Raw genomic sequence first — 20,896 nt, 5'->3', positions numbered from 1 at the left:
GCCATTTTTATTATTTTGGAAGAAGAAAAAATAGGGAAGTTACCTCTAAGATTTCACTTTTTAGGTTTAACTTCATAGTAAATGTCAACCTTAGCGCCGAAGGAGGTATGGGCTATGCGAGAAGTGTTTACAAAACGTGTATATTAATATCTATCAGAATATGACAACTGCGATATAGTTCCCTGTTTCTCAGCCAAGTTGAAAAGCCTTGCCAGCTTGGTGCTATTTTTGAGTAGTTTAAACATTCTTAGGCATGAGGTGTTCACATAAAAAATTCCCGCACTACCTTCTAGCGCAATAGTTACTTCATGAAAGCTGAAGTACCGATTTAACCCTGTTCTACGAAACCAGACGCCGACTGTTAATATACGAACAAAAATAAGGCCAAATGTTAATTATGCACAGCCCGTTTTTAAGAGAGGGGCTTTAAATATACCCATATTTATACCTTCACTTTTGCATATCTATGTGTAAATAAAATAGTGTGTTGAAATCCTTTTTTCTCTGTACATATGAACGGTTTATTTCACAGCGTTGAAAGACATCAGGCAGATGGTCAAACGTCGATGCTGACTTCATTTGTTGAAGCGCACATAGTTTCTCGGCGGAAGAATAATTTCTGAAAAAGAAAAAGAAAACATCATTAAAATAAGTTGCGAAAAAGTTTTTTTTGTAAGCGCATAATTCGAAACTGCACTTACACTTCTTCTTGCGGAGGAGGGTGGTGTAGTCGAAGGGAGTGCCCAGACCATAGCCGTAGTTCAGGCCGTAGACGCCAATGCCATGGCCGAGACCGTAGTGGCCGACACCGTATCCAAGGGTGCCAACGCCATAGCCGTAGACTGGGGCAGCCTGGTAAGCAGCGAGAGCTGGGGCAGCGTGGGCAACAGTGGCAACAGCTGGGGCGTGGTGGAAGGTGGTAGTAGCGACGGCTGGGGCAGCGTGGGCAACAGTGGCGACAGCTGGAGCGGCGTGGGCAACGGTGGCGACGGCTGGGGCAGCGGCCACAAGTGGGGCGGACTGGAAGGTGGCGACGCGGGACACGGCTGGGGCAGCGTAGGTGGCAACGGCTGGGGCAGCAGCAACGACTGGAGCAGACTGGAAGACCTTAGTCACCGCTGGAGCAGCGAAAGAGGTGACAGCTGGGGCAGCCTGGTAGGTGGTAACGCGGGAAACAGCTGGGGCAGCAGCAACGGTGGCGACAGCTGGGGCAGCAGCAACGACTGGAGCAGACTGGAAGACCTTAGTCACAGCTGGAGCAGCGAAAGAGGTGACAGCTGGGGCAGCCTGGTAGGTGGTAACGCGGGAAACAGCTGGGGCAGCCTGGTAGGTGGCAACAGCTGGGGCGGCGGCAACAACAGGGGCAGACTGGTAGACCCTAGTCACGGCTGGGGCAGCAACAGCGGCGACGGCTGGAGCGGACTGGTAAGTGGTGACGCGGGAAACAGCTGGGGCAGCCTGGTAAGTGGCGACAGCTGGGGCGGCGGCAACAACAGGGGCGGACTGGTATACTCTAGTCACGGCTGGGGCAGCAACAGCGGCGACAGCTGGAGCAGACTGGTAGGTGGTGACGCGGGACACAGCTGGGGCAGCAGCGACGGTGGCGACTGGAGCAGCGGCGTAGGAGGCGACAGCCGGGGCAGCGTGAACAGCGGTTACGGCTGGAGCAGCCTGGTAGGTGGTGGACACGGTGCGAGCAACAGCTGGGGCAGCGACGGCATAGCTGGCTCCCTGGCCATAGGCGAGTCCGTGGCCCACTCCGAAGCCGGTGAGGCCGGAGTAGCCGATTCCGTGGTTCAGACCGTAGCTGGCCAGGCCAACACCGCTTCCGAGAGTGTAGGCACCACCATGGAGGTTGCCATGGAGGAAACCAGCGAAGGCGCTGGTGGCCAGGGCCAGGACGACGCAGAGACGGAACTGAAATCAACCCAGCGAAAGTTTTGAAATGGTGGCTACTTACTAATAATGCGTCTGAGGTTTTTTGTTTCAAGATGAGTAAATATGTTTTAATGGCTTTGTCTTGCATACAGGAAATGATTTTGGTTTTGATTGATAGATGAAAGGAGCACTTAGTCTTGGTGCTTAGCGTAAGCTAGCTTTAAGAGCCGGGCGAAGTACGATGAATGCTAAGATTGTTTGATATTTAAATTCTAGCTCTTGATGCACATAAAAAGAAACAAGTATGCAAGTTTCTGGACACTCGATTATACGAGCGTTTTGAATTTTTAACCTTTCTGTACCCTGATCTAGCTGCGTTAAGAGTATCCTACTGGATTGTTTTGTATTTAGCCTATATATCGGAAGTACTTATTAAATCATAACAATACGTAAAGTAGAAGCGAGGTTGTTTCTTTACAGTTCGCGGACCTTATGCAGGACTGGATTTCAGGTGTGCGGTACAGGTAATATAGGAAAATTTCTATTTTATGAGCGATGACCCAAACAGGTTTTGAGTTTAAGTTTAATGAGCGGCAGTTTTTTATCCTAAGTTTTACAGAGATGGGGCATTTTGGCTTACCATGGTTGTAGTACTTGTACCGTTGGCAAACCTGAGGCTGCTGAAGTCTGAGTGCCTCGGCAATGCTTATATACTCGTCCCAGGTAGAAAGGAGGTGAAAGTAGGAAAGAGTATAAAATGGTGAGGGAAGGAATGCAAAAGAGGACGTATCAGTTCTAATGACAATTTCCTCTAACATGGTTGGCGCGTGGCGTCTCGCATGCGTCATAAAGCCTGGCTAGTGCAATGCCGGGTGGTGGAGGAATGCGGTTAGACGCTTCTTTTGCCTGCCCCGTATTCTGAGCTCCTGAAATTTCCTTTCCCTGGTAAGCCGTGCTTGATTCTTTGTGGCCGTTATTTAGTAGCACATTTTTTCTTTCTTTTGTGGTCGTGTAGAGTCACTTTGCGTGAAGAAATAAGCAAGGTTAACAGGTGGAGAGGAGGATGCGGCACTCGGCGCATATCTGAGTGAGACGTTGTGAAAGTGGAGAAACACGGTAGCTTGTACAGCTCCAGCCGACGGCGTGCGGCAAATACACGTCCTCGGAGCGTCACTGAGCTTGATTAAAGTGAGAGAGGAGGCAAGTCTCCGCGCATTAGCTGGATAGGGGCTTTTTCCAATGTTTCTTTTAGAAATTTATTTCAGTCTGCATCGAATGAGGTCGTTGGAATAACTTCTGAAAAAGGATCTCAACATAATTTTTCTTTCGCTGCCTGCCTAGTGCAGAAAAAAGACTAAGATCAGCCATCGCGCATAGAAGCAATTTTTCGCACACCTGTCCTGGGTTCGACGTAGATGGCGCCGAATGTGGAGAAGAAGCGATATGAAAGCGGGAGAGGAAAGCGCTTTTTCGCTGGTCCCTCTATATATGACAGCCTTCAGTTTGATCATGTTTGAAATTAAATTCTTACAGTTGTGGGAAAGTATGTCACGAACTAAAAATTTGCATAGAAAATCTTGCAGAGAATTTCGAAGTGCCTAATATGCTAATTGATACGAAAAGTGGTAGTTTCTGCACCGCCAATGAAAAGCCGGCTGGGTACCTTCCTCCGAAATGTTTAAAATTTTTGTTAATATGCACGCTGAAGTAGCACAATAATAGTTAGGTATACATGTTACAAGAGCAACGTATCATCTGTTCAAATACTGAAAACTTGCTGCATTGCTCGAAAAGTTCAGAGTTTTATTAAAGATGGTTTTGGAATGGTCTCCAAAACAATTCTCCAAAGGTATTTGGACGTCACAAATTGGGGGAAAACACTTGAATGGCGCAAAGTTGTTTGTTCTTCCTCAGGATGAAAATTGCAAATCGTGATCAAAGTTTTTCTTTGCCGACGGGTCCCTAAAGAATCATTATGAAACCCGAGGTAGTAATTCAAAGAAGACAAAAAATGAGATAACATACTTTGTGCAATCATTTGCAGAATATGAATCGGGCCGTCAGTGCAATCGTCCGTGCTAGTAGAAACTTTCGTTAGAAATGAATAAAATAAATTGATCTTGACGTATAAATTTAAAGAAGTTCGAACAGCTGAGCGTGAATAAAGTTTACGCGTATTATTCAGTGGCTGCCTTAATTTTATGTATATACCTTCCTTTATTGTAACCTCACCTAGTTCGCTTTCGGTTCACCAGTTCGAACGAACAAAATTGTGCCGCCATCTAGCGCACAGAGGTGAAGTATCACGAGGTGAAGAAGACGATGTTTGCGTCTCTGGTCGCAGTCTGAGCTCCGCGAAGAATGAAAACAGCAGTTCGAGTGCATGTGCTTTCCAGATGCTATTCCTGAACTTCGTGACTGATAGAAAATTTAAGAGGCTGATCACAGTGAAATAATATGTGTGTAAAGTTGTGCTGGGTTTTCGAACAACCCATTTGATATAGTTTGTTTGGTTGAGAGTTGTGTGCATACGTAATTACTATGTTAGTTCACATTCCATTACGCAATGCCTAGTGTAAATTTGCTGCTTGTATCCGGTAACTGCTATGCCATTTGCAATTCTACCGACGAAAACATGGAGACCTTTTGCAGAACTGCTTTTCTGTAGGGAATCTTGAACATAAGTATCTGTCTTGATGTGTTTACTCTTTCCTGTTTCAAAAATTTCAGTGTGTTTTAAGGATACCCAGGTGGTTGATAGCAAGCTAATGCCCTCTAGAGTGGTCTGTATCACACCGCGCAGTACTACGTTGGCAGGTAGGAAGCAATGGGTGCGCAAAATCTTTGTTCTTCTGCAGAAGATTCCCTGACCTTGTATTTGTGTACTGTATTTTTGGCGCCACCTTCAATCCTAGTCGGTTGGTTGATTGATTAGTTTATGGGGTTTGACGCCTAAAACGGCTCAGGCTATGAGGGATGCCATAGTGCACGACATCGGATTTTTTAACGTGCACTGATGTCGACAGTACATTTGCCTCTATCGTTTCGCTTCCACTGAAATGGCATCTCTGCGCTGCGGTCGGCATTGAACCAGCACTTTTCGATTAAGTAGCTTAGGACTTTAACCATTTAGCCATCGGTGTGGCTACTTTCACTCTTGCAGAATGCCGTAGTCCTTAAGATATCTTGCCTCAAGGATAGGAACTTTGACACTTCTTCATGATTATAATTTGGCTACTTTCTTTCGTGCATTAATTTGTGTGTACTACTTTGCGATTAGATGAGCACCATTTTGTGGTAGACCTATCGCAGTTTTCTAGTCATATGCTTTGGTAAACAGGTGGCTTGGACAGGTTGCTGTAGTTCCAACAGTTCCATTAAAATTAGTTTGATGACCAGATAACTATCGTTTTGAACACTAAACATGCAAATATCTACTTTAATTTATGTTCACTCGTTCCAGGCGCCAGTTCACTGCGCTCATTTGTGTTACTTTTTTCGTGTCTCATGAGCGGTTCGCTGTTATTTTCTATTGCTAGGAGGCTAGTATCTAGTGGCAGCGAACTTGAAGACGAAACTTGAGTGCACTACGGAAGCTATCTCGAAAGCTTCACGCAGTGATGTGCATAACTGGTTGGTTTCAATGTTTTCTTTATTTGTTTTAGTGCGTAAAATCTGTCCTTACATTATGTGTCGGGTGCTCGCTTAGCTATATCGTGTCACATCATCACACGGGTTCATCCGATATCATTTTATTTCTCGAAAGGTGTATGCCGCATACAAATTACAAAAAAGAACGGTAGGGCGGATGATAAACCATGTCTCCGCTTGACACAATTTGTGACGGACGCTTCACAACTGGATAGTGACAAAATGAATTAAACAAAAAAATTCCATGGTCCGTCTCAGCGCGTGGTCGCCCAGATCTGTATGTAGCTTTCAAAAATGACTGTAGAGTTTTGGTGGCGTTCTTTAATGATGGGATCCAGCTTCACAATCGTCGAACGTTCGCCTCGTTTAGGACACAGCCGTCTAATTAGCGTTTTCATTGACATTACAGATACTACTTGAGCGTCGAAGCAGCGAAAATGGCAAAGGAGGTACTTAAAATTTTCTAGTCTGATTATGTCAGAATAGCACTATCACCGAAATGAATCATCATAGAGAACGCTTTACTAGAGGCTCGATCTTAGGCTCACCTCAACCCTCACGCATAAAGGAAATTTTGTCTTCGATCAGAAGTGCCGTAATCACTCTTGTTAATTGTTCCAGAGTTTTTTTTGGTTGTTCGTTTATGGTTTATTGGGGTTTAACGTCCCAAAGTAACTCAGACTATGAGGGACGCCGTAGTGAAGGGCTTCGGAAATTTCGACCACCTGGGGATCTTTAACGTGCACTGATATCGCACAACACACGGGCCTCTAGAATTTCGCCTCCATCGAAATTCAGCCGCCGCGGCCGGGATCGAAACAGCGTCTTTCGGGTCAGCAGCCGAGCGCCGTAACCACTGAGCTACCGCGGCGGGGCTTTTTTTGTTGTGTTGGCGTCTGATAGTAATGCTCATCAACGAAAAAACTTATTTTAACTTTACTTTCGTTTTCTTCAGCATTCAAGAAGCACTTTTAAAAGAAACCTTTCAAAAGTTCAGATCCAGCTGCGCTTACTTTGCTATTACTTTAGTATCGTACTGACAACATTTTCCCTCTTGTTGCGACGAATTATCAGCTAAATGTTTCTAAATCGGATTATATCGATGACTATCTTCCAAATAAAATCATATGTACGTAAACACTATACGTAAAAAATGACAAAAAATAAAAATGTGAAAGGCTAATACCCAAAAGAGGTGACATAACTTTGCTTCCCAGCGGGTTTGCATGGCACGAACACGAGCCTATGAGAATAATTCAGCCTGCAGAGGTGGTAAGGGAGGCTTTCAGGCGGACTGAGAGTGAATGTTCTGTAGGGAAGCACATGAAGCTGCTTGTAGACAGCAGAATGCAGCATGCATACTGTACTCTCCCAGTAGGCGATCTAGTAATTTTGTCAACAAGAGATTAACGACACTGCAGCTGTTACGCGAGGACGACTAGAAAGTAACACGGGGAAATTGTTTTTACTGGCCTGACGAAAAACCATTCTAATTTCGCCAAGCAGGTGATCAAGACCTCCGCGGCTCAAGCCTTTTTTGAGTTGGTAGTTTTCCCGGGTAATTAACAGCAGCGCCAAGGAAGGCGAACACAGACCACGTGGAAGCTGTTATGCTTCAAACTCTGAATTTTGAATTTAATCGCGATGAATACTGTCAGGATGACCATGGCATATGTGGCGCTAGTCAATAATACCTAGTCATTCATGTCTTATTCCTTAGAATAGCATGTATAAGCGCCAAATGAAAATATTTGATAGCGCAGGCTCCTTTCTCAAGCCATGCACCCAAGAAAGCTGATCATCAGGACGGGCCATGGCTTGTATCCACTGCAGAAAAGGCGAGGGGTAATCTCCTCATCCTGTGTGTAGAAACCCCAGTTAAGTAGCGAAAGGTCGGCCTTCTTGGAAGCGAAGCGCTCTTCGGCTGACGCAGATAACAGAATGCTCGAAAAAGCATTACCAGCGTCTTTATTATCGTGAAAAAGGAGAGCGGTCGGCTGCAATAAATTTTGAAATGTGGCGTGTCGTCTCTGCGCCGATAAATAAGCCAGGTGGTGAGGTAACCGGAAAAAGACAACGAATATACGTTCTCAGCCCTTAGGCGGATAGAAACGAAGGCATCTTTCGCATGAAGACATACCAAATGAATTTCGGATTGCGAGACAGCAGTAGCGGTAACAGCAAAGCGATATATGCCATGGGTTACGGTTTCGGCGTGTAACCCTGAAGCGAAGAACAGGCCTCTCCTCCAAGGCTCAATCCCCAGTTCGCGATGCTCTAGTCTGCTACCAGGCTTGATGCAGCTCTCTTCCCCGTTAGAAATGTACACTGAACACAATGAAGAAATTGTCGCCGCGGTGACTCAGTAGTTACGGCGCTCGACTGCTCTCCCGAAAGACGCGGGTTCGATTCCGGCCGTGGCGGTCGCATTTCGATTGAGGCAAAATGATAGAGGCCCGTGCGCTCCGCGATGTCAGTGCACGTTAAAGAACCCCAGGTGGTAGAAGTTTCTTGAGCCGTTCACTACGACATCTTTCATAGCCTGAGTCGCTTTGGGACACTAAACCTCATAAACCCAAAATGAAGGAATACGGGCTGAGGTTGCAGGGGTGTTGATGTTGACTACAAGTGTAGCGACAGATTACCTCAGTAATGACTAGTGACGAGATCTTAGATTTACTGCGGATTAATTCAGCACTTAGCTATTGACCACATAATGATTAGGCGTGTTGTTAGCCGTGGTGCTTCTGTGAAAGTGTGAAAGAAGAATTTCGAACTTTGAACTTCGAACCTTCGAACTTTACTAAGTAAGGTTTCTTTTTCAAGAGCAATATGAACGACAAGGCACTTGCGCGCTGTGTCATACTGCAGCTTACACAAGCCTTACTTTTTTGTTCTGAGGGTGTTATCTTCACCATCTTTAATTTCACCTCACATGTTATCCTAAACCATTCTTCACGCAGTGAGCATTGTTAGCTCATACGGCGGACCATGCGCTTAATCATTTCTGATGTATCATCATTACCCGCTTGCGCCATTATCTCCCAAAGTCCCTTCCCCACGCGGAGTTGCATGCCATTGACTCAGTTTCGGCTGATTTTGATTTCCTTCACGGTCCAGGAAGTCCATGGTTTTTCTCACTGTGGTTGCCCTAATCCATCCTTTCCAGCTTAGGGTACAGCGTCCTCAAGTAACTCTGAGAATCACTAAAGTTTGGTCTACCTTTAACTCTGAAGACAAAGGGCACAACAACTTTTCCCGCGTGCTGAAACGAAGTGATAAGACTGCCGGACTCAATATTATTCTTTCACGTAAGGGAAGTCTTGCTGGTGGATAGCAATCTTTAATGCACCTTATCTATATGGAAATAGTGAGAAATTCCAGGGCTTTTTGGCACAGTGGAAGAAAGGCTGCAGTATCCAGTTACCTACACCTTATAGTCATGTACGCCTGTCACATGTCGTACGCTGTCTTGATACTGGCGTATCAAGACCGCGTAAGACATTTTTAATCTCTGTTCCGATCTTCCCATCTTGTCATCGTGTATAAGGAGAAGTGCAAGTGCTTCTTTTCCCACATGCACTCCCCCCTCCCTCATAACTTGACGCGATTGGAGGAGGCATCTCTCTGAAAGGTGAGGGCTGGGGCGGCTTTTACCACGTCGGTGACATGCCGAAGAGGCTTTCAACGAAATGCAAAGCTCACCACATGTCCCCGTGTGTTCCACGCCGGCCGCTGAGGAGCGCCAATTACTGGGAGTTGGACTTACAGCCGCAAGAGAGGAGCACCTGTCCTTGTGGCTAACGGACCAAAGGAGCCTACTTAGGTTTCTTGGTGATTTTTTCATGGTTTAACGTCCCAAAGCGACTCAGGCTATGAGGGACGCCGTAGTGTGTTGCAACGTGCACTGACATCGCTCAGCACACAGGCCTCTAGCATTTAGTCTATCGAAATGAGACCGCGGCGGCCGGGAACGAACCCGCATCCTTTGGGTCAGCAGCCGAGCACCATAACCACTCACCTACCCCGGTAGCGCGATTTCTTGAAGAAAAAGGCTGCGCGGCATGCTTCAGGTTAATGTCAGCCTCTCATTATGCCACATGCCAAGTGTTGAAATTAAAAAAAAAGAACGACGAAGCTTTCAAATATTCACAAACAGGGGCAGACGAGACGCTCGTGAGAAAATCTTGTGTGGTTGCTGTGCAAGATACTTTGGAGCGAGGTGACGTATATTCCAGGAAGTCACTTTGTGCACACATGCTGTGTACTTATTGTCCAGTGCATGCACACGCATGAACGCTCAGAGTGCAGGAGAACTGAAACATAATGAAAAAAAAAATGGCGCTGTGGTTGGTCGATTCTCATATTCTTTTCGTTCTTTTTATTTAATATTTGAATTCCTCACTATTTCACTCCTTCATGGCTTCACTTGCAGTCGGCTTATAAGATTATAGAACATGCCTGCCGCGGCGGGTTAGTGCCAATGGCGTTCGTCTACTAAGCCGAGGACGCGGTTATTTAGGAGCCTGCTACGTTCCATAACCCATGTACAGATTTTTGACGTTAAACCTACATAACGTAGTAGTAGTAGAAAGCAATGTATATTTCTCTAATAAATGACTTGAAACTATGACTGTAGCCCGTCCGGGGCCGAGCGCATAATTCCCATACAATTCCCAAACTCGTGCAGCGCTACGGTGGCTAAAACAGGCCACGCTTTAGGGTGCTGACCGCGAATGACAGGTGTCAGCCGTTGAGACAAGAACGAAAAATGAAGAAAATAAAGAAACCAAAAACATGAGGGAGCACACAAGCTCCACCTTAAGGGTATGACGTGACAGCGTTAATGGACACGCTCAGCAGTCCGGGGTCCTTATTGTGTAACACTTCACAGAAAAGAACACTGGTTTCTCTTTCACGATCGCATAAGGCTGAACCTAGCCTTAAGAATACAATGTACTAGCATTAGAGATCCCTGACGCGCAATTATTCCTTCGCTATCAACTATGTTCTGCTTTCAAACCTATAGATGCGAAATTGGTAGTTCTCTACTTTGTATCATAGATCGTGGGTTTGTTTATGTATTTTATTTGTACGACATTGCAAGCCAAAAGGGCTCAAAGGAGTAGTGGTAAATCAAACAGTGGAGCATAACTACAGAATGTCAAATGATAGGATCTGTACAGAGGATGAAAAGAAGAGATACAGGAGGAAATACGGAAAAGAAGTTGCGACAAATGAGCAAAAAAGACACACAGTCAGAAGTTCATTCAATCGAAGAATGAAGATTTTCTGAAGCAAACAGTTGATATGGTAGATTCTTCCAATCGCATATAGTCCTGGGAAAGAAAGACTATTTAGCTATGACTGTGCGGGCGAATAACGGAGTCAGTTTATCAGCATGGTAGTGCCTTGTGACTCATGGTGATAAAGGCTGCAAGTATGTTGAAGTGTTGTGGCGGAAATGACCGTAATAGGCCTAAAAAGAGTTTTAACCATGATAGGTTTCTGAAGGACTCTGAGGACGATGTTATTGATTGTCATTAACTCAGATGGGTAATCATGGCGATAATAGCAATTCTGTGCAAATTCTTGGTGCGAACTGCTTATGTTCGTTCAGTTATAGTTTGTGAATGTGTTTCTTAGTGAAAGGATTCCAAGCACTCGCTGGCGTATTGCAAACCGAGATCTGATTAACATGTTAGAGACCAGAAGCTTTGCGCCGGAGGGGCAGAATTTGAGCCTGTGTTTGACTTGATCGAGCTTTCGGCGAGCAGAAGCGCAGATATTATCAATATGAGTGGAGCAGCTGAAGTTGGTTGTAGCTGTAACGCCCAGGTATTTGAAAAAGCCAGTTTGTGATATGGGGGTCTGCTCTGCTTGATCGTGTATTGGGAAGAGAATGGAGACTTTTGTGTTGATGATGCGCATGAAAGCAGTTTTAACACGATTAACTTTACCACTCCATAGAGCACACCTTTTAGAAACAGCAGTAAGACATTCATAAAGCATAAATTGATCATATATGTTATTAACAACCTTGAAGAGCAAACAGTCATCTGCAAATAATCGCATACTGACACTTTCATCAGCGTAGGTGGGCAAGTCTTTCACGTAAGTAAAAAAAGTAGCGGACCTACGACACTACACTGCGGACCACAGGGGCTTACCGAGGGAGGATCTCAATATTGGTCCTTGAAATCAGTGAACTGTTGGCGCATATCTAGATATGACGATATACACTAGACTATACTACCAGGTAGATCCATCTCGTCGAGCTTCAATAATAGACCGGAATGTGTGACCGTGTCGAAAGCTTTGCTAAGAGCCAGGAATATAACGTCTATTTGACCGGAATTTTCTAGAACGGATGAAAAGGAATGAATTGTTGAAACTAGTTGAGTGGTTGTCTACACGCATTTGCGAAACCTATGCTGGAAGAGACAGATATTGTTTTTTTTGGAATTTAGGAAATCAGCTATGTAGTTTGAAATGTGTTGTATGAGTTTTCGTGATGTGCAGATGAGTGATATCGAATGGAAGTTGTTTAAATGATTGCTTTTCCTTTACTTACATAGAGGAACAAGATTTTCATGCCTTCATTCAGTCGGGACGACACCACTGGAGGCTAGCCCCCGTGCCACTCCTGGGGCGGCGGCGCAGGGGTTACGATGCCCCGCTGCGCCGGCAGGTGGCTATTTCAAACACAGCCTCCGGTAAGACGAATAAGACCCGGGTTGCTCTTCCCAAGCAACATCTCTCGACCAGTCATCAATTGCCACCTCTGACGGCGGCCAATTTGATTAGAATCCTATGGGCAGGTTGTAACGAAATCACAACGTGACGTGACCTAGGTAGCACGTGGGCCATCTGCTTTCCGCGACACGCCAGCGCCGATGAAGCCGAGGTTGCCGCTGAACGGGACCCTTTACCCTGTAGCGTTACAGTAAAGGAAGAAAGCGATCAGGAACGCCGGAAAAAAGATAGAAGAAAAGTAGTGCCGCAATTGCCGGCAGACATACTTATACACTATAAGTATGCCGGCTTATACACATACTCATACACATACACCTGCCACCAGTAAGTTGTGACGAACCTGGATATGCCAGTATCATAACGAAGAAAAGAGCTTATAATATGCTCAAGTCTTCTCTGGGGAAGTGCGTGGTTAACTATTCATGGCCAAGAGGCCCCCCACTCACGCACATGTAGACGATCGAGCAAACACATGCACGCAAGCGCAGACATACGCTCGCGCGCGCGCTGCTATCACGTATTATTGCGAAAGCAGTATATAGCTCAGCTGTGCCCTCAGAATGTGTCCGCACGGTGACGTCACTCCAGATGAATGAATCCATAATACAAAATTGAAGACTGGGCGCGAATCGAACCCGGACCGTCGGAGTACGAGAAGGGGACGCTGCCACTCCACCACGACACTTCGGCGTTTGAAGTTGAAGAAATGCACGTCTAGTGAATGCGCAGTTTATAAAAACATCTTCGAAATATGTGCTGAAGCCTACATTAGTAATTTTGAGCATGTTAATTACAGATGTCGCATTCAAGCTAGTATCGAATCCCCTCCGTTTCCGGTAAATTTTGTTCCTGCTTGACGTGCAGTCGTAACGCCATCATGCGGCAACCACTGAACCCCCCTCGCAATGTACGGCGCTGGAGAAGCAGATGCCGAAGGTGGCGGGCCACACAGAGCTTTCGTAGTCCGAGCGTAAGGAGACTTAAGTGTATCTCATAATATTAATTTACATGCTCTTATATTTGTATATGTGAGGCTATGCAAGCAATAATTAGCGCAATCGCGCTATCCAATTCAAGATAAAAAATGTCTTCATAGAATAAAGCTCGGAGAGTATTCTTTTTCGAGCAACTGGAATACAGAAAACGAATAGGAGCCTATACTGAAGAGGCTCCGAGCTTCCTGAATGCTTATTTTAGATTAAAACTGCCATTCGTAAACCCGAGAGCCAAATGGCTCTCGTCGGGTAATTTCCGTGATCTGCACATTTCTGCGTCAAGAGAGAACGGAACAGATGACTGTGGAAACTCCCCCTTTCGAGACGCGAGGCTGCCCCTAGCTTGAGCTCCTTCTGGACTGCATATTGAATCTGTGCACGCAGGAGAACACTTACTATCCAGCCCGAACAAGCTTTTATGGTTCTGGCACAAAGGTCTTTTAAGGTTCGGGCCCACATGGGCAATATTATCTGTGAACACTTGGTGGCTATTAGAGTAGTCAGTTAGGGAGCCTAACTACTACGAGACCATTCTTCCTGAAGAAGGTTAGCCAAGCTACTGCCCCAAAAGAAAAACAGAAAACATTTTGAATGTGCCAGTTAAGGCACCACGCCAGAAAGAAGTTATCATAGTCAGTAGCGGATTGTGAAGCAAGAAGACCACGGTAACCCTTCTTCGCGCCACGAGTGCTGCAACCAAATGCACAAATACAAATACCGGCGACAGAATGTTTCACCTTCTGAAGCTTACCCTTAAACAAAGTTTGCCGCAATATTTAGGTACCCACCGGGGTGCAATAAGTCATATATTCGCTAAGATTATGAAAACATTGTTCTGGACGTTTGGATATGACTATCGGCGAGAAAATATAGCTTGAGATAATCGTCGGTTTGCATCTGAGAACAACTGATTAAGTTTATTAGTTCATGCGCCTTACACTCTTGCTTCACATGATTACCGTCTTTTATGCCGTTTTTATAATTTTGAGGAAGAAAACATAGGAAAGTTACCACTAAGATTGCACTTTTAGGTTCAACTTCATAGTCAATGTTAACTTTAGCGCCAAAGGAGGTATGTGCTATGCGAGAAGTGTTCACGAAACGTGTATATTAATATCTATCAGAATATGACAACTGCGATATAGTTCCCTGTTTCTCGGACAAGTTGAAAAGCCTTGCCAGCTTGATGCTATTTTTGAGTGCTTTAAACATTCTTAGGCATGAGGAGTTCACATAAAAATTCGCGGAATACCTTCTAGTGCCATAGTTACTGCATGAAAGCTGAAGTACCGATTTGACCCTGTTTTACGAAGGCAGACGCCGACTGTTATTATACGAACAAAGATAAGGCGAATTTTGAACTAAGCACAACCCGTCTGTAAAAGAGGGGCTTTAAACATACCCATATTTATACCTTCACTTATGCATATCTATGTGCAAATAAAAGAGGGTGTTGAAATCCTTTTTGCTCTGTACATATGAACAGTTTATTTCATAGCGTTGAAAGACATTAGGCAGATGGTCAGACGCCAATGCTGACTTCATTTGCTGAAGTGCACATAGTTTCTCGGAGGAAGAATAATTTCTGAAAAAGAAAAAGAAAACATCATTACAACAAGTTGCGAAAAAGCTTTTTCTTTTGTAAGCGCATAATCCGAAACTGCACTTACACTTCTTCTTGCGGAGGAGGGTGGTGTAGTCGAAGGGAGTGCCAAGACCATAGCCGTAGTTCAGGCCGTACACGCCAATGCCGTGGCCGAGACCGTAGTGGCCGACACCATATCCGAGGGTGCCAACGCCATAGCCGTAGACTGGGGCAGCCTGGTAAGCAGCGAGAGCTGGGGCAGCGTGGGCAACAGTGGCAACAGCTGGGGCGTGGTGGAAGGTGGTAGTAGCCACGGCTGGGGCAGCGTGGGCAACAGTGGCGACAGCTGGAGCGGCGTGGGCAACGGTGGCGACGGCTGGGGCAGCGGCCACAACTGGGGCGGACTGGAAGGTGGCGACGCGGGAAACGGCTGGGGCAGCGTAGGTGGCGACGGCTGGGGCAGCAGCAACGACTGGAGCAGACTGGAAGACCTTAGTCACAGCTGGAGCAGCGAAAGAGGTGACAGCTGGGGCAGCCTGGTAGGTGGTAACGCGGGAAACAGCTGGGGCAGCCTGGTAGGTGGCGACAGCTGGGGCAGCAGCAACCACTGGAGCAGACTGGAAGACCTTAGTCACAGCTGGAGCGGCGAAGGAGGTGACAGCTGGGGCAGCCTGGTAGGTGGTAACGCGGGAAACAGCTGGGGCAGCCTGGTAGGTGGCGACAGCTGGGGCAGCAGCAACCACTGGAGCAGACTGGAAGACCTTAGTCACAGCTGGAGCGGCGAAGGAGGTGACAGCTGGGGCAGCCTGGTAGGTGGTAACGCGGGAAACAGCTGGGGCAGCCTGGTAGGTGGCAACAGCTGGGGCGGCGGCAACAACAGGGGCGGACTGGTAGACCCTAGTCACGGCTGGGGCAGCAACAGCGGCGACGGCTGGAGCGGACTGGTAAGTGGTGACGCGAGAGACAGCTGGGGCAGCCTGGTAGGTGGCAACAGCTGGGGCGGAGGCAACAAGTGGGGCGGACTGGTAGACCCTAGTCACGGCTGGGGCAGCAACAGTGGCGACAGCTGGAGCAGACTGGTAAGTGGTGACGCGGGACACAGCTGGGGCAGCAGCAACAGTGGCGACTGGAGCAGCGGCGTAGGTGGCGACAGCCGGGGCAGCGTGAACAGCGGTCACGGCTGGAGCAGCCTGGTAGGTGGTGGACACGGTGCGAGCGACGGCTGGGGCAGCGACGGCGTAGCTGGCTCCCTGGCCATAGGCGAGACCGTGGCCCACTCCGAAGCCGGTGAGGCCGGAGTAGCCGATTCCGTGGCTGAGACCGTAGCTGGCCAGGCCAACACCGCTTCCGAGGGTGTCGGCACCATGGAGGTTGCCATGGAGGAAGCCAGCGAAGGCGCTGGTGGCCAGGGCCAGGACGACGCAGACACGGAACTGAAATCAACCAAGCGAAAGTTTTAAAATGGTGGCTACTTACTAATAATGCGTCTGAGGTTTTTTGTTTCAAGGTGAGTAAATATGTTTAAATGGCTTTGTCTTGTGTACAGTTAATAATTTTGGTTTTGATTGATAGATGAAAGGAGCACTTAGACTTGGTGCTTAGCGTAAGCTAGCTTTAAGAGCCGTTCGAAGTACGATGAATGCTAAGATTGTTTGATATTTAAATTCTAGCTCTCGATGCACATAAAAAGAAACAAGTATACAAGTTTCTAGACACTCGATTACGCGAGCGTTTTGAATTTTTAACCCTTCTATACCCTGATCTATCTGCGTTAAGAATATCCTACTGGATTGTTTTGTATTTAGCCTATATATCGGAAGTACTTATCAAGTCATAACGATACGTAAAGTAGAAGCGAGGTTGTGTCTTTACAGTTCGTGTACAGTGGACCTTATGCAGGACTGGATTTGAGGTGTTCGGTACAGGTAATATAGGACAATTTATATTTTCTGAGCGAAGACCCAAACAGGTTTTGAGTTTAAGTTTACTGAGCTGCAGTTTTTTATCCTAAGTTTTACAGAGATTGGGCATTTTGGCTTACCATGGTTGTAGTACTTGTACCGTTGGCAAACCTGAGGCTGCTGAAGTCTGAGTGCCTCGGCGATGCTTATATACTCATCCCAAGTAGAAAGGAGGTGAAAGTAGGAAAGAGTATAAAATGGTGAGGGAAGGAATGCAAAAGAGGACGTATCGGTTCTAATTACAATTTCCTCTAACATGGTTGGCGGGTGGCGCCTTGCATGCGCCATAAAGCCTGGCTAGTGCAATGTCGGGTGGTGGAGGAATGCGGTTAGACGCTTCTTTTGCCTGCCCCGTATTCTGAGCTCCTGAAATTCCCTTTCCCTGGTAAGCCGTGCTTGCTTCTTTGTGGCCGAAACTTTGTAGCACATTTTTTCTTTCTTTTGTGGTCTTGTGGAGTCACTTTGCGTGAAGAAATAAGCAAGGTTAATAGGTGGAGAGGGGGATGCGGCACACTGCGCATATCTGAGTGAGACGTTGTGAAAGTGGAGAAACACGGTAGCTTGTACAGATTGAGCCGACGGCGCGCGGCAAATACACGTCCTCGGATCGTCGCTGAGCTTGACTAAAGTGAGAGAGAAGGGAAGTTTCCGCGGATTAGCCGGATCGGGATTTTTGGGAATGTTTCTTTTCGAAATTTAGTTTAGTCTGCATCGAATGAGGTCGTTGGAATAACTTGTGAAAGAGGATCGTAACATAATTTTTCTTTCGCTGCTTGCCTAGTGCAGAAAAAAGAAAAAAACCAGCCATCGCTCATAGAAGCAATTTTTCGCACCCCTGTCTTGGGTTCGACGTAGATGGCGCCGATTGTGGGGAAGAAGCGGTATGAAAGCGGGAGAGGAGTGTGCTTCGTCGCTGGTCTCTCTATATTTGACAGCCTTTAGTTTGATCATGTTTGAAATTAAATTCTTACACATGTGGGGAAGTATGTCGCGAACTAAAAATTTGCATAGAAAATCTTGCAGAGAATTCCGAAGTGCCTAATATGCTAATTGATACGAAAAGTAGTAATTTCTGCACCGCCAATGAAAAGCCGGCTGGGTACCTCCGAAATGTTTAAAATTTTTGGTAAAACGCACCCTGAAATAGCACAAAAATAGTTAGGTATACATGATACAAGAGCAACATATCATCTTTAAATGTTAAGACCTTTATTAAAGATAATTTTGGAATAGTCTCCAAAACAACTCACCGAAGGTATTTGGACTTCACAAATTGGGGGAAAATACTTGAATGGCGCAAAGTTGTTTCATCTCCCTCAGGACAGAAATTGCAAATCGTCATCAAACTTTTTCTTTGCCGACGGGACCCTAAGGAATAATTAAGAAACTGGAGGTAGTAATTCAATGAAGACAAAAAATGAGATAACGTACTTTGTGCAATGATTTGGAGAACATGTATCTGGCCGTCAGTGCTAGTAGAAACTTTCGTTAGAAAAGGGTAAACTAAATTGATCTTGACGTATAAATTTAAAGAAGTGTGAACAGATGCGCGTGACTAAAGTTTCCGCCTATTATTTTGTGGCAGCCTTAATTTTATGTGTATAACTCCATTATTGTAACCTTACCTAGTTCACTTTGGGTTCACCAGTACGCACGAACAGAATTGTGCGGCCATCTAGCGCAGAGAGGTGAAGTATCACGAGGTGAAGAAGACGAAGACTGCGTCTCCGCTCGCAGTCTGAGCTCCGCGATGAAAACAGCGGTTCGACTGCATGTGCTTTCTAGATGCTATTCCTGAACTTTTTGACTGATATGAAATGTAAGAAGCTGATCACAGTGAAATAACATGTCTGTAAAGTTGTGATGGTTTTTCGAACGACCGATTTGATATAGTTTTTTGCTTGAGAGTTGTGCGCTTACGTTATTACTACGTTAGTTCACATTCCATTAAGCAATGCCTAGAGTAAGTTTGCTGCTTGTATCCGGTAACTGGTATGCCATTTGCATTCTTCTGGCGAGAACATGATGGCCCTTTTGCAGAACTGTTTTTTGTGTGGGGAATCTTGAACATAAGTTTCTGTCTTGATGTATTTACTCTTTCCTGTTCCAAAAGTTTCAGTGTGTTTTAAGGATACCCATGTGGTTGAGAGCAAGCCAGTGCCGTCTAGAGTGGTTTGCATGACAGCGCGTAGTACTGCGTTGGCAAGTAGGAAGCAATCAGTGCGCAAAATCCTTGTCCCTATGTACAAGGTTCTCTGATCGTGTATTTCATCATCATCATCATCATCAGCCTGACTACACCCACTGCAGGGCAAAGGCCTCTCCCATGTCTCTCCAATTAACCCTGTCCTGTGTCAGTTGCCGCCACTGTACCCCCGCAAACTTCTTAATCTCATCTGCCCACCTAACTTTCTGTCGCCCCCTGCTACGCTTGCCTTCTCTAGGAATCCACTCCGTTACTCTTAAGGACCAGCGGTTATCTTGCCTTCGCATTACATGCCCTGCCCAAGCCCATTTCTTCCTCTTGATTTCAACTACGATGTCATTAACCCGCGTTTGTTCTCTCACCCTCTCCGCCCTCTTCTGATCTCTTAATGTTACACCTATCATTTTTCTTTCCATAGCTCGTTGCGTTGTCCTTAACTAAAGCTGAACCTCTTTGTTAGCCTCCACGTTTGTGCCCCATAGATGAGTACCGGTAAGAAACAGCTGTTGCATACTTTTCTCTTCAGGGATATTGGTAAACTGCCATTCATGATCTGAGAGAATGTGCCATATGTGCTCCACCCCATTCTTATTCTTCTAGTTAATTCCCTCTCATGATCCGGGTCAGCTGTCAGTTGTCTTTGTGCACAGTATTTTTGACGACACTTTCAATGCAGGTCGGTTGGTTGACTGATTGGTTTATGGGGTCTGACGATTAGAAGGGAACAGACTATGAGGGATGTTATGGCGCACGAGATCGCTCTTTTTAAAGTGCCGTGATGTCAACAGTACATGGGCCTCTATCGTTTCGCTTCCATCGAAATGACCCCGCTGCGGTCGGCATCGAACCCGCATTTTTCGATTAAGTAGCTCAGAACTTAAACCACTTAACCACCGCGGCGGATACTTTCACTCCTGCATAACACAGTAGCCCTTACGATATCTTGCTTCAAGGATAGGAGCTTTGATCCTTCTTCATGATTAGAACTTTAGTACTTTCGTTCGCGTATTAATTTGTGCATACTACTTTTTGATTAGTAGAGCACCATTTTATGGTTCCATTAAAGTTAGTTTGATGGCCAGAGAACTATCGTTTTGAACACTAAACATGCAAATTTCTACTTTAATTTATGTTCACCCGTTCCAGGCACCATTTCACTGCGTTCATTTGTGTTACTTTTTTGTGTCTCATGAGCGGTTCCCTATTATTTTCTATTGCTAGGAGGCTAGTATATAGTGGCAGCGAACTTGAAGACGAAACTTGACTGCCTTACGGAAGCAATCTCGAAAACTTCACGCAGTGATGTGCATAACTGGCCGGTTTCAATGTTTTCTTTATTTGGTTTAGTGCGTAACATCTCTCCTTACAATATGTCCGGTGCTCGCTTAGCTCTATCGTGTCACATTATCACAGGGCTTCATCCGATATCATTTTGCTCCTCTAAAGGTGAATGCCGCATAGGAATGACAAGGAAGAACGGTAGGGCGGATGATAAACCATGACTCCGCTTGACACAATTTTTGACCGACTCTTCAGAACTGGATAGTGGCAGAAGGAACGAAACAAAAAAGTCCCACAGTCCGTTTCTGCGCGTGGTCGCCCAGATCTGTATGTAGATTTCAAAAACGCCTGTAGAGTTGTGGTAGCGTTTTTTAATGATGGGACTAGCGTCACAACTGTAGAATGTTCGCCTTGTTTAGGACACAGCCGTCTAATTAGCGTTTTCACTGACATTGCAGATACTACTTCAGCGTAGAAGCAGCGAAAATGGCAAAGGAGGAACTGAAAATTTTCCGGTCTGGTTATGTCAGAATATGCACTATCAGCGGAATGAATCATCATAGAGTACGCTCTACTAGAGGCT

At 45.9% G+C, this 20,896-nt stretch overlaps 2 protein-coding genes across 2 annotated transcripts; both read right to left on the bottom strand.

The window, feature by feature from the left end:
• Positions 1-496: 496 nt before the first annotated feature.
• LOC149363399 (uncharacterized) lies at positions 497-8,658 on the bottom strand. Its single transcript, XM_089568515.1, has 4 exons — positions 8,643-8,658; positions 2,519-2,565; positions 702-1,917; positions 497-619 (listed from the first exon to the last, which is right to left on the bottom strand). Coding segments are annotated over exons 1-4 (1,281 nt in total). The 3' UTR covers positions 497-617.
• A 6,084-nt stretch (positions 8,659-14,742) lies between these two features.
• On the bottom strand, positions 14,743-18,965 carry LOC149363398 (uncharacterized). Its single transcript, XM_089568514.1, has 4 exons — positions 18,962-18,965; positions 16,907-16,953; positions 14,951-16,298; positions 14,743-14,865 (listed from the first exon to the last, which is right to left on the bottom strand). Coding segments are annotated over exons 1-4 (1,401 nt in total). The 3' UTR covers positions 14,743-14,863.
• Positions 18,966-20,896: the final 1,931 nt, after the last annotated feature.

This window comes from Amblyomma mixtum, chromosome 2, assembly GCF_055824585.1.
Source record: "Amblyomma mixtum isolate Tamu chromosome 2, ASM5582458v1, whole genome shotgun sequence".
NCBI lineage: Eukaryota > Metazoa > Arthropoda > Arachnida > Ixodida > Ixodidae > Amblyomma > Amblyomma mixtum.
Note: the sequence above shows the minus strand (reverse complement) of the source record. Positions and strands in the feature narration are given on the sequence as shown.